The 16,622-nt window shown below is 34.3% G+C and overlaps 1 protein-coding gene across 2 annotated transcripts; it reads right to left on the reverse strand.

Annotated features, from left to right (window-relative positions):
- Positions 1–1,175: 1,175 nt before the first annotated feature.
- On the reverse strand, positions 1,176–6,225 carry LOC141684468 (PHD finger protein ALFIN-LIKE 6-like). 2 transcript variants are annotated; one of them, XR_012560642.1, is made up of 7 exons: positions 6,063–6,225; positions 5,611–5,722; positions 5,446–5,478; positions 3,131–3,359; positions 1,821–1,944; positions 1,340–1,742; positions 1,176–1,213 (listed from the first exon to the last, which is right to left on the reverse strand). XR_012560642.1 is itself a non-coding variant. In XM_074489458.1 (6 exons), the coding sequence occupies exons 2-6, from the start codon at positions 5,699–5,701 to the stop codon at positions 1,473–1,475; spliced, it is 747 nt and encodes a 248-aa protein (XP_074345559.1). In that variant the 5' UTR covers positions 5,702–5,722; positions 6,063–6,225; the 3' UTR covers positions 1,176–1,472. The 2 variants fall into 2 exon arrangements, 1 of the variants encoding a protein (XP_074345559.1); XM_074489458.1 differs by having other exon boundaries at positions 1,176–1,742.
- Between the last annotated feature and the right edge of the window lie 10,397 nt (positions 6,226–16,622).

The following is a 16,622-nucleotide window of genomic DNA, read 5'->3' on the forward strand; positions in this document are numbered from 1 at the left end:
ATAACTCCCTCTGTAGGTACAGTAGAATCATATATAATACAATATTCATTACATAGATAATTATCAAATCATAAACTACTTCAAAATTCAGCTAAAATTAGTACTAATAATAACGGAGGTACCCTTTTATTCTATTTTAGTTGTCGCATTTGATTTTCAATAGTCAAACCAAACTTTGACCAATGATTAAAACTCATTTGTTTATTATATTAAAAAACTGAAAATTATATAATAAAGTAGATTAGTCATAATTTTTAATGATATAATTTTTTTAAATATTTTATTAGAAGTCAAAACAGGACAATTAAATTGGGTAGGGAGTATTAACTATCAAATTAATTAAACAGTTGATGTGGTTATGGACACATGCTAACCACAAAACCACAAAATTTTATAAGTTTATCTTATTTTGATTGACTTACACTCCTTTATAATGGTGTTCACAATACCCACACCAATCAAAATACACCAAAATTATAAATTTTAGTACTTAACATGTGAGGTATATAGCTTAAATTAAATTAAATTTAATGACTTTTACTAACAGGGAGGAGTTACTGAGTAGCCATTAAATGATCAATAAATGTAAGTACGTTACAACCAACATAGGTATACAGCTTAAATCGGGCAATAACACATGCATAAGAAAACACAGCGTGCAAACAAAGTCTCTCCTTCTAAATGGACACACAATAATACACTTGGATTGGTAATTTTCAAAAATATTTGGTGAAAACAAAATTAACCTGTAAAAGTTGGAAAAAAAATCCTGATCAGTTGATACTGATGTTATACTGTAAATTTGGATATAATACAATAGGAAGCTGAGAGAGATAGCAGTACTTTTTACAAATGGAAATTGAAATTCGGAGTGGATAGAGGTCCCTCAGATGCAAGGGAAGAGACTTGTACATACTACTACTCATCAAGGAGCGAAATGAAGTCTCCCAATTTTGCCAGCGGCTAATAAAATATACGACTCAAGAGCTTCTCTTAGAGATGCTCCAAGTTACCACTGTGCAGGCAAGTAATGTCACATATTACACTGATAAGACAATAGGCACCTCATGCAAATGTAATTAACTCACTTGAGGAAATACTAAAATCAGTCACCAGAATGTTCCTACCCGTATCTGCCCAGTCCATAGTAAAGACAAAAGCTAAAACACCACAGGAATATGAACTTTATCCAGTCGAGGCCGAATGCCCATTTCTAGTATGTGAAGATAGTCAAATTCAATTTGCACCGTTAGAGAAATTAACTAAACCTCCATAATATCATCACAGAATGACAGCAGTTTTTCTAGCAAAAATCTAAGAAAAAACAAAAGAGACTTACATCTGAAACTTCACCAGCAGATGTTCTAATTGGTAACTTACATAGTAAGAGCCTCTTAAATTAATCCACTGCCATCTTTTTGCAACTTCAATTCTCCCCTATTTAATTAAGATGTTCTCACCAATTTGGTATCCTACATTTGGACTCGGGCCCTCTTGGAACTGCAAGTAGGGCATTTGTACTGCTTGATATGTTCAGCCTTGGCAGGAGTGATTTTTACACATTTCCCATGAAACCATCTTTCACACACATCACAGCAAATCCAGAATTCATCAGCCGCATAATTATCTCCACAAGCACCACAAGTTGTTCCCTGTTCTTCTTCCTCATCCCCATCACTCTCGCCCGCTTCATTGGGTGGAGGAGTCATCTTTGCTTTTGGATGAGATTCAAATGTTCGAGACTGCCAAAGAATGAACAAAAAGATATAAGTCTATAACAAAAGTAATTAGAAGTCTTGAGTTAAGAAAAAGTTTATTGCCTTGTTCCCATTAGGTTTGCTTTTGTTTCCACTACTTCGAGCAGAGTCCTTTGACTGTTTAGCACTGCCTGTTACAACTTCATATACAGTTGGCAGCTCATTCATCATCTGGAAAAGCCTCTTCCTGCAAATTCCAAAACTTGGCTCAAATGAAAACTGACATGCTTCAAAGACTTATTCTCATTCTCCAGTTCAAACATAGAAACATGAGGATGTATATTTATGTTCCCATGATGAAGAAAAAGATATTCTTCATTGTTAGCAAACAAAGTACATGAGATAATATACACCCTTCAGAGACCACACTGCAATATTCAATCTACCTTTGTTTATTCACAATGCGAAATATGGCCCAGAAAATGTGAATGTTTGTGCTGACAGAAATAAAGTCTGGGTTCACTTGATTAAATTGGAATATTTAGACTATACATCAAAAGTATTTTAAAGAAGTATCTTGCGCATGACTGGAGCTCCTTTGCACATATTCAAACAATTCAGATTTGAAAGATAAGAAATGAGAAATAAAAACACAAGACATGAGGTTAAAAGGTATCAACTTAAAGATCTAACAGATGAGGATTGACAAAGGCCAAAATCAAGTTTTAGAAGCACCTATAGGATATCAGGAAATTCATAGATAGAGCACCAGAAACAATGAATAAGCCTCAGTGATAAGCTAGATATATTGCAGAATATAATCACATTCACATTTGATATAAAAAGTGAGTAAGTGACTGTATAAGTTATAATACATGATACTTCAGCCCAAATACATGGCGTTCTGCCACTTGTGAACTCATGACTGTATTGAGTCTATTGACTATTGATATGTTGTTAAATGCTACCGGTTAACATTTTATTTGCTATATAAAGACCAGAGAGGGTATCATTTAAAATAAAAAACAGGTTCAGATTGTAACTTAAATACCACAAAAGCAGATATTCATAAACACCACAACAAACATATCAAAGATGTGCGAGAAGTTAGTTCCACAGGTAACCAAAGGAAAAATAGACATTAAAATTCATGCAATGTACAAAATGTTGTGACAGCGCAAAGTGATACAAACCCATGTGCAAGATTTACAATATATATAATATATATATACATATATATATATATAACTAAGATGGCACTACAGAAATATAATTGCAGCAGTTAAAGTGTGAATGTCAGCATTACCCAATACCCATTGTAAAGGTGAACGTTAAATATATATCGCATTGCAGCATTGAACGGAAAAAGTTGATAAAAATAAATAACGAGAGTTCTTTATGATGTTTTGAGTTCTAAAACATATTATATTTACCTGTCATTTTTGCCAAAACCAAAACGAGCACCAAAATAAAATGCGACAGAAATCAACCACGAATCACTATGAACTGCAACAAGTGATATCCAGTCCTTCTCTTGCATCCCATCCCTTGCGAAATTAATGCCTAAAGCTGGCTCTGGTATTTCAGGAGGCACCTCTTCGACAGGCAGATTTACTTCCCATTTCTCATTTGGAAGGCCATACAAACACAAATTTTCTTTCTCTGAAGATGCAAACATAAGTATCTCAGGGAGGCAGGAGAACAAAGAGAGAAAAAAAACTTATATAAAACACTCTAATATTAATATCTACATTCAACATTCGAGAAGCAACACAGAGGACTAACATCATTATCCGCAATGTATTCAAGTTACTTTTCATGTATTGCCAGTTATAATACTATTAAATCTCTGGTCTTCATAAAAAAATTATGTGTAACAACCAATATCAACAGATTATCCTACAGCATCTAAATCTTATACCTATGACTCTCACTTGCAAGAAAATAAGGAGAAAACTGATATTAAAAGCATACGATCACATAATTTCTCACTCCTGCCAAGCAAAACAAAGAAATGCTTCCAAGTACAACTCGCACATAGCAGTCATTCTTTGTTGTTACTACACAACATTAGGAGCCTGTTTGGCTTAATTTGAAGTTGGGGTCTTAAGTTGAAATTTTTTGAAAACTTTAAGCTACCTCTTATTAATTTAATTTATATTTTTCTATATTTTATTGACTCGTAAGTTATGCAATAACAATCAAATTATCCAAAAAGATAATATTTGAAGTACAAATTTAACTTCTCCCTTTAAGCAACTTTACATTGAAATAGCTTTTCTTAAGCTCGCCTAAACGGGCTCTAAGTATACAATTGCAAAGTGCAAAAGGCAAAACTAAGAAATAGTAAAAGGTTCCTGCTCAACAATATACAATTATAGCAATTGCAAACTCGAACGTTACAAAGTGAAAGAATATTCAAACAAACTGAAAATTTACATATGAATAATGGCTATTTTATAACAGATAGCTATATCATGAACAATTCTGATACAGCAAAAGTATGGACCAGCGAGTTCAATCACGACAAAAGGCTTTGAGAGCCATGACAGAATTTATTGCTTTATGTAATACCATTATACAAATAGGCATAATGATCAGAATCCTGCTTGGTCAATAGATTTCTGAACAGGTGTAACCCCCCATATAGGCAATTATATAACTATTGTGTTAAATTGCTTGAGTATACCCATCCTTTATTATTATCAGTTTTAGCTCGAATAACCGGCAGATAAATACATTTTCTTTACAAATTTACTAGTCAAGGTTAGCAGATACCAGGGCATAATTATATGTCGGCAGATTGTTCCCACACTTAATCAAGCTCATGCTGAAACACATTATTCAATAACCAGTTTCGTAAACAAAATTCAAAATTACTTAAAAGTTTGATCACCAACAATGGCTATAATTCTTTACGCACTAGTTACCAAACAGCCAAACGAAGAAAATGGGTACTAAACAGTCAAAAGAAACCAAGTGAACTATCACTCTTTATCAATAGCCTGAAACTACTTCCAATGCAGCAACATACAAGCCAAACCAAGAACATAAACTTAATCAGTCAGAGCAAGAAAAATAGCATATCACTCATAAGTAATAAGCGGCAACCGGAAACTCTATATACAAAAATGACATAAATACTCCGTTCGGTAACATTTTAACAGAGAAACACATCACTCATACTTGTCAATCTATTTTATTCCACAACATTTAAAAAAACAAAGGGGGTGTTTGGTTGATGGTTAATGTGCCCGGTTAACGGGAATCGGAACCTTAAACCCAAGTTATAGTGTTTGGATTACCAATTTAGTGGTGGGAAATGGGAACTTCATTCCTTCTTGGTGGGTAAATCAAACCCACCATACCCCTTGGGTTTTCATTTCATTCCCATTCTCATTAACCCTCATTTCCATACCCTCCATTCCCATTCCCGATTTCCATTCCCATGGTCCATCCAAACGCCTCCAAACAATTTAGAGAAATTAGAGACACGTAAGCACACTGCACACACTGCACACACTAACAAACATCAAGAGCTCCTACTACGTAACACACTGAATTCCAAGCCTATTTAAAGCACTAATAACTACTCATAACAGCATTTCACAACAAGCAAAAACATCCATTAAATAATATCCAACTGCTGCAAATATCTAAAAAAACAAACAAACTTCCAAATAAAAAACATAAAATTACATATCAAAAAACCGTAAAATAACATACTCAACCGATATAAATAACTTACCAGGATCACACTCCTCGTAAAAGTTTTGCATATCTGCAATAAATCACACAACAAAAATACATAAATACACAGATATATACATATAATAACTCAGTGAGACTCATGACACACTCAAGATTAGCTAAAAATAACACAGGACATATATACACATAGAAATGTATATACCAGTAGTGAGAGCTTTGATCAAACCAGCTCTCCGGCCTTTGAAATCACCGAAAACCTCCTCAACTGACCTCGGAACCCGCAGTGCGTCCATTTCCTTAAATAATATCTCCTCCTAATTTCTCAAAATGACACACAAATCATCAATAAAAAAGGACATACATAAACGCGTGTATATAAAGCCCTAAACTGAATAATCCGCACAAACACATAAATATTATACAAACAAAAATTAAAAATAGACATAAATTTAAATATATGATAAATCAGTCTCTCTCTCTCTCCCTCCCTCCCTCCCTCCCTCTCGGACACACACATTAAGAATTAACTCACAAATAATATATCAGTCAGTTAACCAATCTCTCTCTCTCTCCCTCTCTCTCTCGCGCACACAAACATATTATGAAATTATACACAAAAATAAAGAAAATTATACAGAATATTATACATATTACCTGAAAATTAAGGAAATTTGGGAATAGAAGTGGTGATGGATAGGGTTTATGACAGAGTTAGGGTTTGGGAGAGATGGGAGAACACATAGAGTGTGTGTGTGTGTATAAATTAAAATGACCTGCAAAATGGATGTGGATGGAGAGTGTTACAGAAAACGACAACTTTAGTTCAAGGTACACTTTGTAATTTCAGCTTTTTCTTTAATTTATTTACCTCCCTTTTTCTGTGACATACGTACAAATATTTTGTATATTATCCGGTGTTAGGATAATCCGTTTATTAATTACACATGTCTTATCCTAATTAATGAAAAAGTTGTATCAAAGTTATTTTTTTTAGAAAATACGGTTAATTTGATCAAAAATTGATTAATTTAGGTCAAAAATTGTGAATTTGGTCAAACGGTGAAAATTAATAAAAAATTATTTACTTTAAGAAAATTGAAATTAAAAATTATAATTAAAATTTAATAATAATATAATGACTTATAATGACTATAATATTTCCCTAAATCCTCTTACAATTATCCAAATCTTTAATAATTAAATAATTTTTTTCAATTAAATTACTCTAATTTTTTTCCGAAAATGCGTTAGATCGAACATTTATTTCAAAATCTCATTTAGTTAGATTTCGTATGTAAATAATTTTAGCATATCATGAATTTATATATAACTAGTCAATTAACACGCTACGTTTTGGCATTATAAAAAGATAATATTTTGATATTCAATAATATGATAGTTAAAGTAGTTAGGATGATAGCGAGAATTTTACTGTTTGAATTTATTGAAACGTAAATTAAAATGGAAAAGTGTCGATATTATACAATTCCAGTCGACTAAATATAATTTTTTTCGTAAATATATATATATATATATATTAGTTTCAATTTCAAACTGATAATTAACATAAGGAAAATAATAAATTATGATCTTTTAATTTCAAACTGATAATTTATATTTTTGAATGTTAAAACTATTTCACTAAGAAAAAGTAATACGACATCTGCAAAAGTGGTTTTTCATCAAAACTATAATCATTGAGTATATTTCTCAGGTACAATGTAATGATTCATTGTTGTTATGAAAAATATGTATATTTGACTTATTATAATAAAAACACTCAATCAACTGTAATTGCAATCTTATATAACTGATCAATGAATCAATAATTCGTAATTAGGACATGAAAATTGTTGCGAAAATATTGTGAACTTGATGATTACATTAACAAAACACCTTAGTAGTTGTAACTTAGTGAAAAATGTAGCACTCGACGGATGATCAAATATAGTATCGATGGATGACTCAAATATAGTCCCGACGGATGATGATTTGACATCCATCGAGTGAGTAGCTTATTTAATAATAAGTATTGTAACTCATTTCTGCAAACAATTTTGTATAGATTATGTAATAGCATATAATTCATGATTGACTCTTATTAGATTTGCAGAATATGTTGATTAATTGTAAATATAAGATATCTTGTAATTCTGCATAAGTGAAATGAAGTCAAGTGTCAAATAGTTACCCGACTGATGATCAACAAAGCTACCTGATGGATGACAAGCGTGTACCCGACGGATCATCAATTCAAATGTTTGTTGACAGTGACAACACGGTCACATGCGTTGGGTGTTTGCAAAAGGAATGTGGCAGCCTGTTTAACAGGAAATGAAGAACAAAGGAGCATTACCATTTCCATGCAAGTTAAGAAGATTTTCAAAGATGCTGGAATAGAGTAGTGAAGCAGCATGGAGTTTGACTTGATAGTTTTGTTTTATTATCCTGTATTATTACCATGTAAACTTGGTGGTATATAAACCAAGTGTAGCTAGTAGAACAAACAACCAAGCAAAAACTTTTAGAAGAGAAATATGAAAAGCTATAACTGTTAAGAATTTCTCTGTAGTTTGTTTGTTCACTTGTTAAGCAGCTTTGAGACAATTTGTTCTTCACAGAGTTCTTAATTCGATATATATATATATATATAGAAAGTTTTAAAAACTTGTGTTTTTATTACTTTGTGTTTTTAATTTATTTAACTTGTGATTCCGCACCTTGTAAATCAAAACACTTATATATATAGTTTGAGTTAGAACATTTTATAGTTTAAGAAAAAGTTTACTATAATTACATTCAACCCCCCTTCTGTAATTCTTGCTGCATTGTTAGGGACTAACAATTGGTATTAGAGCTAGCTCTTGAAGCACAAAGAATTTAAAGATCACAACAAATAGCAAGATGAACAAGAAGGATGTTGGAGTCAAGATTCCTTTTCTGGACAAAGATAATTACCATCACTGGAAGGTAAAGATGCATCTTCATTTACTTTCTCAAGATGAGGCCTATGTGGATTGCATAGAGAGAGGTCCTCATGTACCAATGAGAGCTACAACTGGAAATGAGCCATCAATTCCCAAGCCAAGGCATGAATGGTCAAATCCTAATATTGAACAAGTCAGGAAAGATAAGAAGGTCATGAATATTCTGTTCAATGGAGTTGATGGTGACATGTTTGATAACATCATTAACTGCAAGACAACCAAGGAAGTTTGGGATACCATTCAAATAATATGTGATGACACTGAACAAGTTAGAAAAAATAAGATGCAGTTACTAATTCAACAATATGAGCATTTCCACTATGAAGAAGGTGAAACTCTCACTGATATCTTTAGTAGATTTCAAAAGCTACTAAATGCTCTGAAGCTGCATGGAAGAGTCTATCAAACCAAAGATTCTAACCTCAAATTCCTGAGATCCCTTCCAAAAGAATGGAAACCAATGACAGTCTCCTTGAGAAATTCACAAGAATACAAGGGGTTTACACTAGAGAGACTCTATGACATTCTAAAGACTTATGAGCTTGAAATAGAGCAAGATGAAAGAATGGAGAAAGGGAGGAAGAAATGAGGGTCCATTGCACTGGTTACTGAGTTAGAGAAAGAGAAGGAGATGAAGATGGAAGCTGTTGAATCTACATCAAAGGTCTGTGAAAGTAAGGGAAAAGGGTTGGTAGCTGATAATGAAGATCCATTGAGTCAAGATGACATGGATGATATTGATGAACACTTAGCATTCTTATCCATGAGGTTTTCCAAGCTCAAGTTCAAAAAGAACTTTGGAGCTTCTAAGCCAAATAGAAACATGGTGGATAAATCAAAATTCAAATATTTCAAATGTGGCTTAGCTGGTCATTTTGCAAATGAATGCAGAAAGTCAGATTCCAAGAAAAATTTTGAGCCTGTTGATTATAAACAGAAGTATTTTGAGTTGCTCAAGCAAAAGGAAAAGGCTTTCATAACACAAGAAAATAACTGGGTAGCTACTGGACTAGATGAAGATGAAGATACAAGCTATGTTAACCTAGCCCTGATGGCCAAGTCTAATGAGACAGAAACAAGTTCTTCAAGTAATCAGGTAATCACAACAAACCTAGCACATTTAACTAAAGATGAGTGTAATGATGCAATTGATGATACGTTCACAGAATTATATCACTTGCGTGTTACTCTTAAGTCTCTCACCAAAGAAAATGCTAAAATTAAAGAAAACAATTTATTTTTAAGTGAGAGGAACAATGTGATAGAGTCTCAGTTCATTGAATTTGAGAAATTAAGAATTGAGTGTAAGATTTCTAAGGAGGAATTAACTGAGTCCTTGAAGAAAGAAGAAATTTTAAAGAAGCAGCTTGATCGTGAACAAGAAGTGATCAAGGCATGGAAATCATCTAGAGATTTCCATGCTCAAATCACCAAAGTTCAAGGAATTGAGTCATTTTGTGATGCAGCCTGGAAGAAAAGTAAAGAGAAGTTGGAATCCAATTTGGTTGAAGGATTGCTAACAGATGTAGACTCGACGGATGATGAGAGTCATCCGTCGGATAATCAAAAAGATTATTCGTCGAGTGATATAAATCCTCATCCGTCGGCTGTGAGCAAACCTGTGAGTAAAGCCAAACTTGCCAAGTTAAATGAAAAATATGGATCAATTTCCAAAAACTTTATTTCTGGAGAATCAAGTCAAGTGAAGAAGGAGAAGAAAGTGAATATTGGTCATCTGCCCATCAAATAATTGAATGACAGATTAGAAAAGATAGAGGTTAAAACAGAGGCTAAAAAGAAAAATAATAGAAATGGGAAAGTAGGAATTAACAAACATAACAACTACACACCTGATAAAATTGCTCCTAAAAAATCAGTGTTAACTGTGGTAGTGTTAATCATCTGTCTTTCAATTACAAAATTCCCATGTCAACTTCTATGGTCTTCTCGCTGTCACATTGAATCCAAAGTTCTTCTTGAAGATGAATTGACTTTTATCAGTATAGATTGGCTCTCTTGAAGAATCTTGTGAAGTGGCCATGTCATCTCTTTTACTCCCTTGTACTTGAATACTATCCTTTCAGGTAGATTCCTGTAAGCATCAATCCCTCTAACTTCTTCCAGTTCATCTAGATAGAGGTTTAAATCAGAGAATTCCTTGATGTCACAGATGTACATGATATCTCCCTTGTTGACCGTGGTTTGAGCTTTGGTTAGGGACTTGGATCTGAGAGTTGAGGGCTTCACTTTCTTGGCTGTTCTTTGGCTTCATGAAATGAGGTAAATTGAGTTCAGGATTTGGTAGACTATCTTAGTCTATAGGCTCATCCTTTGGAATGATAGGTTCACCATGGAAATTCTTGGATGGATCTATCTTGAATTCTTCATGTGCCATAGAGGGCATGAATGTTTGAGTTGTTGTAGAAGTAGACTCTTTGGGAAAGTAGTCTTTCATCTCCTCATCACTGAAATACAATTTTCTCTTAAAAGGAAGCTTGTATCTGAATTTTCTTTTCTTTTGAAGTGCTTCTTGCATTTTCTGATCTTTAGATTCAGTGGTTTCAGATGGTTGTTCAGGAATTTGTTTTGTGGGTTTCACAGTTTGCAACTTGGCCAAGATAACAGCTTGCTCCTTCTTTTGTTTGAGCTTTTTAGCATCTAGAGCAGCTTGCTTCTTTTCTTGCTTCAATCTTTCCTTTACTTCCCTTTTTGCTTCAACAAATTGAGGGTGTCCAGCCATCACACAAATTTCCTTACCATTTCTGAAAACCTTGGCAATTCTCCTTTTTAGAACTGAATCTGCAGGATCTTTGTAGAATGCTATAGATCTGGCCAATAACTTCTTCTCATCAGGCTTTGGTGTTTCATACACTGTGTCCAAAGGGTTCTTGAGTGAAGACTTTGGGTAGTTCACCTTTAGCTTCATAATTAGATATGCCTTTGGGGATTTGATGCAGGATGCCTGGCCTCTCTCCAGATAGTTCATGCTCATATCATTCACAGAAATTTGCCTGACTTGAGAGTGATGAATGACTGGTTTTTCTGGCTTCTTTGCTAGACCAAATTTCTTTTAAATATCCTCATCAATTTTCTCCTAGTTGATTGGACTCAACTGCTTCTTTTCAGTTGCTCTCAAAGTGGCTGCTACTTCATTTATCAGATCAATGCTATCTTTAGCTGGTGGCTTTGTGAAAGCAATTGTGCCAACAATTGCTTTACTCACTTGAATGTTAAGCACTTTTTGCTCCCCCTCACTCCTATAACGCTCTTTCTCCCCCTTTTTATTATCAGCCAGTTGAGTAGAGGAGGAGGAGGTCTGTGCAGCCACCAGTCTCTGAAGCAAGTCTATTTCTTGAGCTTGGTGTAGATGGATTGCTGTAAGAGAAGCTTCCATAGCAACCATTATTTTGTCCAAGGAATCCACCTTGGTTGCAAGATCAGAGTTTTTCCTGAGCTGTCTTTTGATGTCTGTCATTGTTGTCTCTGGAAGTCTAGCTTCCAACTTGTCAGAGATGTCTTTCTTAAGTTGATCAACTTCATTTTTGATGAGGGAAACATTTTGACTTTGTTGGTAGCCTGAGATTTGTTGTAGTTGGAGAGAAGCAAGATGTGCTTGTAGAAGCTTCTTGGTGCTAGCATTTGTGGTTGATTGAAGTGCAGACTGTGTTTGGCTGATAAGTTGGATGAATGTGGTCTTGAAATGGTGATCATTATATTTCTTGGAGAAGGCCCATGATGGCATGCTTGATCTGGAACTAGGGCCTACTTCTCCCCCTATGTCCAATGGCTCTTCTTCACTATCTCCACCCTCACCTCCAAAGAATTCTTTTGAACCACCAGTCTCATAATCAACATCACAAGCTGTTGAGGGCAAAGCTGTGATGGCATCCTGAGCTCTTTACATGGATTGTGTGGTGTGCACCGGATTGAGCATTCTTTCTGCATTATCATTGCCTTGTCCAGCTAGAAGTTGATATGCTGGAACAGGGTGAGTAAATGTCTCAGCATCCAAGGAGATAGAATCTATAACAGCTTGAGTTTGCTGAGATAGTCCCTCCCTGTCTGCATCCTGGACATTCATTAACTCACTTACAATGACATCAACCCTTATATCTCCAGTACCTACATTTCTCTCATTTTCTCTCTTTTCTTGCATCAAGGTCGAGATAAACAGAACATCCACTAAGTTGTTAAGCATGTTTAGAACTGCTGAAAATAACATGGTAAAGGCATGAATTACGTCCATATTGATGATGTACACATGGAATGCAAATGGGAAAGGAAAGTGGACAGGCAAGGTGAAGATTTAATCTTATTTGGTGCCAAACCAAAGTCCAATCCCAAAGGGTTTTTGAAGCCTAATAGTGGTGTTGCTAAAGGAGATTATTGTCATTTCTGTGGAAATAACTAGATGAATGGAATTTCAATTGTCGAGCTTATTTGGAAGATCTAAAGAAGAAGACTAGTAATGGTCAAGCTTCAGGTATAGGGTTAGAATTGGAGCAAAAGTTGTTGCTCTAGTTGAAGGAACTCGATACCTAATGTTGCCCATAAGGCGAGATTGAGAACTTGATAAATTGTTATTACGTGCATGCCTTTAGCGGATACATTAAGCCAATTTCTTGTCAGGACAAGAAAGGTTTTCATTTTAATTAAATAAATAATAGTTGTTTATTCTATTTCAATGATAAGACTTATAATGTTGCACAATTAGTTAACAATTTATATGTTCTAAGTTGACTCAAATCAAACATTACCTCTAGCATTGTCATTAAGCCATATTAATGAGAAACGCATTTCTTAGTTATATATAGATCAATACTTGGATAAGTTTGATTTTGAATCATACGGAAGATGCGAACTTTGTCTCATTGGCAGAATGACTAAAGCTTCTTTTACCTGATCCGGTGAAAGGGCCACCGAACGATTATGACTTATACATAATTATGTATGTGGTCGAATGCGTATGATGGCAAGGGGGGCTTATACTACTTCATAACATTTACTGATGATTTCAATATATATGGATATGTGGTTCTTATGAAGAACAAATCCGATTCTTTTGAAATGTTCAAAGAATATAAAGCCGAAGTAGAAAAAAAAACAAGGGAAAAGTATAAAATTTTATGACCAGATCGTGGAGGAGAATACTTAAACCTCAATTTCAAGAGTTTCTTGAAGTAGTGTGATAGTGTATCATAACTTAATCCTTCTGGAACACCTCAATGGAATAGAGATTCTGAGAGGAGATATCGTACCTTGTTGGACATAGTGCGATTGATGATGAGTCAAGCGGATCTTCCATTCAGTTTCCAGGGTTATGCTCTAGAAACGACTGCATATACACTTAACCAAGTTTCGACTAAAGTGGTTCAAAATACTCCGTATGAGATATAGATTGATAAATGTCAAAGCATGTCATTTATGAAAATTTGGGGACGTGAACCGTTTGTAAACCGTTTAGCCTCTGACAAGCTTGGACCAAAATTAGATAGATGCTATTTTGTGGGATACCCAAGTGAGACTAGGGTATAGTTTTTTATAATCCTTCTGGGAGCAACGTGTTTGTTGCTCGGGCCGCTGTATTTCTTGAGGGAGAACTACATTCTAAGAAAATCAGTGGGAGGATAATACATCTCGATGAAGATCGAGAACCACATGATAACATTGAACCAGAGTTGGAATAAGATCAGGATGTACATCAAAATGTTGAAAGTAATCATGTCCAAGAAACACAGGTTATTCGTAGATCTAGTAGGATTCACCATGAGCCCGGGAGAAATTATGAATTTCTTTTGACTCAAGATGGTGATGTGATGCTAACGGATAATAATAAGCCTCTCAACTACCAAGATGCTATGAACAATTCAGACTCCAAGAGATGGCTAGATGCCATGAAATCCGAGATGGAATCCATGTATCAAAATAAAGTACTGACTTTAGTTGATCCACTCGAAGGGGTAAAACCTATAGGGTGCAAGTGGGTTTTCAAGAAGAAAATTGACATGGATGGTAAAGTACAGACTTATAAGACGCGATTAGTGGCAAAAAAAAGTTTCAAACAAATTCATGGTATAGACTATGATGAGACTTTTCATCGGTTACTATGGTCAAGTCCATCAGGATTTTGTTAGCAATAGTTGCTTACTTTGACTATGAGATTTGGCAAATGGATGTCAAAACTGCTTTCTTATATGGGAGCCTTGAACAGGATGTAAATATGATACAACTTGAGGGTTTTCTCGATCCAAAGTTTGCTAAGATAGTTTGTAAGTTGCTTCTATCTATTTATAGATTGAAGCATGCCTCAAGGAGAACGAATATTCATTTTGATGAAACGGTCAAAGAGTTTGGCTTTATTCAAAATGAAGATGAACCATGTGTTTACAAGAAGGTTAGTGGGAGCCATGTGACATTCCTAGTATTATATGTAGATGACATATAACAGATATGGAATGACATACATTCTCTACAGGCTGTTAAGACTTGGTTAGGAAATAGTTTCTCGGTAAAAGACTTAGGCGATGCTACCAATATATATTAGTGATCAAGATCTATAAAGATAGATTGAAATGATTAATCGACCTAGTCGGAGCACATACATTGATAAAGTATTACATCATTTTATGATGCAAGAGAAAAAGAAAGGATATATTTCGATGTCTCATGGGATAGTGATCTGAAAAGATAATTGCCCCCTAAATCATTAGATGATAAGGGCCGTTTGAGAAAGTTCCAGATGCGTCAGCAATTGGATCTATAATGTGTACAATGATATGTATTTATCCTGATGTTTCGTATGATTTGAGCATGACGATCAGATACCAGTCTAATTTAGGTGAGGGTCACTTGATAGTTTTCAAGAATATTCTTAAGTACTTAAAGAGGACTAAAGATTTATGTATGGTGTATGGAGAAAATAGGGAACTGGTTGTAAAAGGTTACACTGATACTAGTTTCTGAACCTAATTTTTTGGACAGACAAGGATGATCACGTGTTTATGTCTGTTTTGTGTTTTGTCTAAATATAAGTGATGTTAGCTGGATAGTTCACAGCAAGAACATTGATGATTCTATAATGGAAGCCGAATATATTGATATTTTGAAATAACCAAGGAGACTATTTAGGCATGTCCTTAAGAGATATCACCTTATTAATTAGATTAATGATCAAGGAGATATAAATGTAAAGTGCATAGTAATGATAGTGTTGCAGACCCACTGACTAAGGCTTTGTCGTAACAGAAGGACGATGGTCATACTAGTTCCATGAGTATAAGATACATGGGTGATTAGCTCTAGTGCAAGTGGGAGATTGTTAGTGTTTGTGGCATAGAGACAACACTATGATGTTTTAGTTTAAGACATTAGGATTATTAATGTTTATGTTCTATCGATTATTCTCTTTATAATTTATTAATTCTTAATTTACTGCGATATAAATGTTAGATTAATAAATGTCCTTGGAATATGATATAGAATTTTATATCTCTAAGTACGTGACTTAGAAATGAGATTACGAGAATAGTATCAATATTCGTAAAGGTCCCTAGTCGAGTAATATTATTAAGGGACAATAATAATGCATTAAGACTGGTGTGTTTGTTGACTGATGATCACATCTCATTGATCATAGGTATAGTGATACTAAAGTCAAAAACACAGACAAATGTATATGTGCATGGTGCTGGACAGACCCAATGTGAGATTCTACATGTCCGTTGTGTCATAAGTAATTCTCACAGTGATAATGATGTAATGGTCCTTAGACCTGAAGTCATTATATTTCTATACGGGAATTAATATACATTGATTCCATTAAAAGTTATCCTTGACCGGGTAATGATAAAAGTGGACATTGGGTATATTATGAATCGTATGAGAAATATGAATGATCTAGATGGGATTTAACCCTCCTTTTTTAGGATTGATATTATTGGCCTCTTGTGTGAGCTAGACTATAAAATGCGTGGACACGCTATAATGTTGATTTGATATGATAGTCTACTCATTGATCAAGGAAACTTGGATTAAACTATGATGAGGATGACACATTACATGCCTCTAGTTAATCTATAATATTTGGTTAAAGGGATTATATTACATTGTACATTATTCAAGAAAGGTTTAATCGATCACCGATTTAATTATTATTACTTGGGTAGCAATGATATATTACTAGATGCCGCTCATTGTTTACGATTTTTAATCAGATTTAAAATTCGGT

This window comes from Apium graveolens, chromosome 9 (genome assembly GCF_009905375.1).
Source record: "Apium graveolens cultivar Ventura chromosome 9, ASM990537v1, whole genome shotgun sequence".
Lineage (NCBI taxonomy): Eukaryota > Viridiplantae > Streptophyta > Magnoliopsida > Apiales > Apiaceae > Apium > Apium graveolens.

Excerpts from the sequence above, each read along its gene's own strand:
- LOC141684468 (XM_074489458.1), bottom strand. The coding sequence starts at position 5,701 with ATGGACGCACTGCGGGTTCCGAGGTCAGTTGAGGAGGTTTTCGGTGAT. Across the intron at positions 1,945-3,130 it reads GGTTTTGGCAAAAATGACAG|GAAGAGGCTTTTCCAGATGA; the intron begins GTAAATATAATA and ends TGGAATTTGCAG. Across the intron at positions 1,743-1,820 it reads GCAAACCTAATGGGAACAAG|TCTCGAACATTTGAATCTCA; the intron begins GCAATAAACTTT and ends ATTCTTTGGCAG.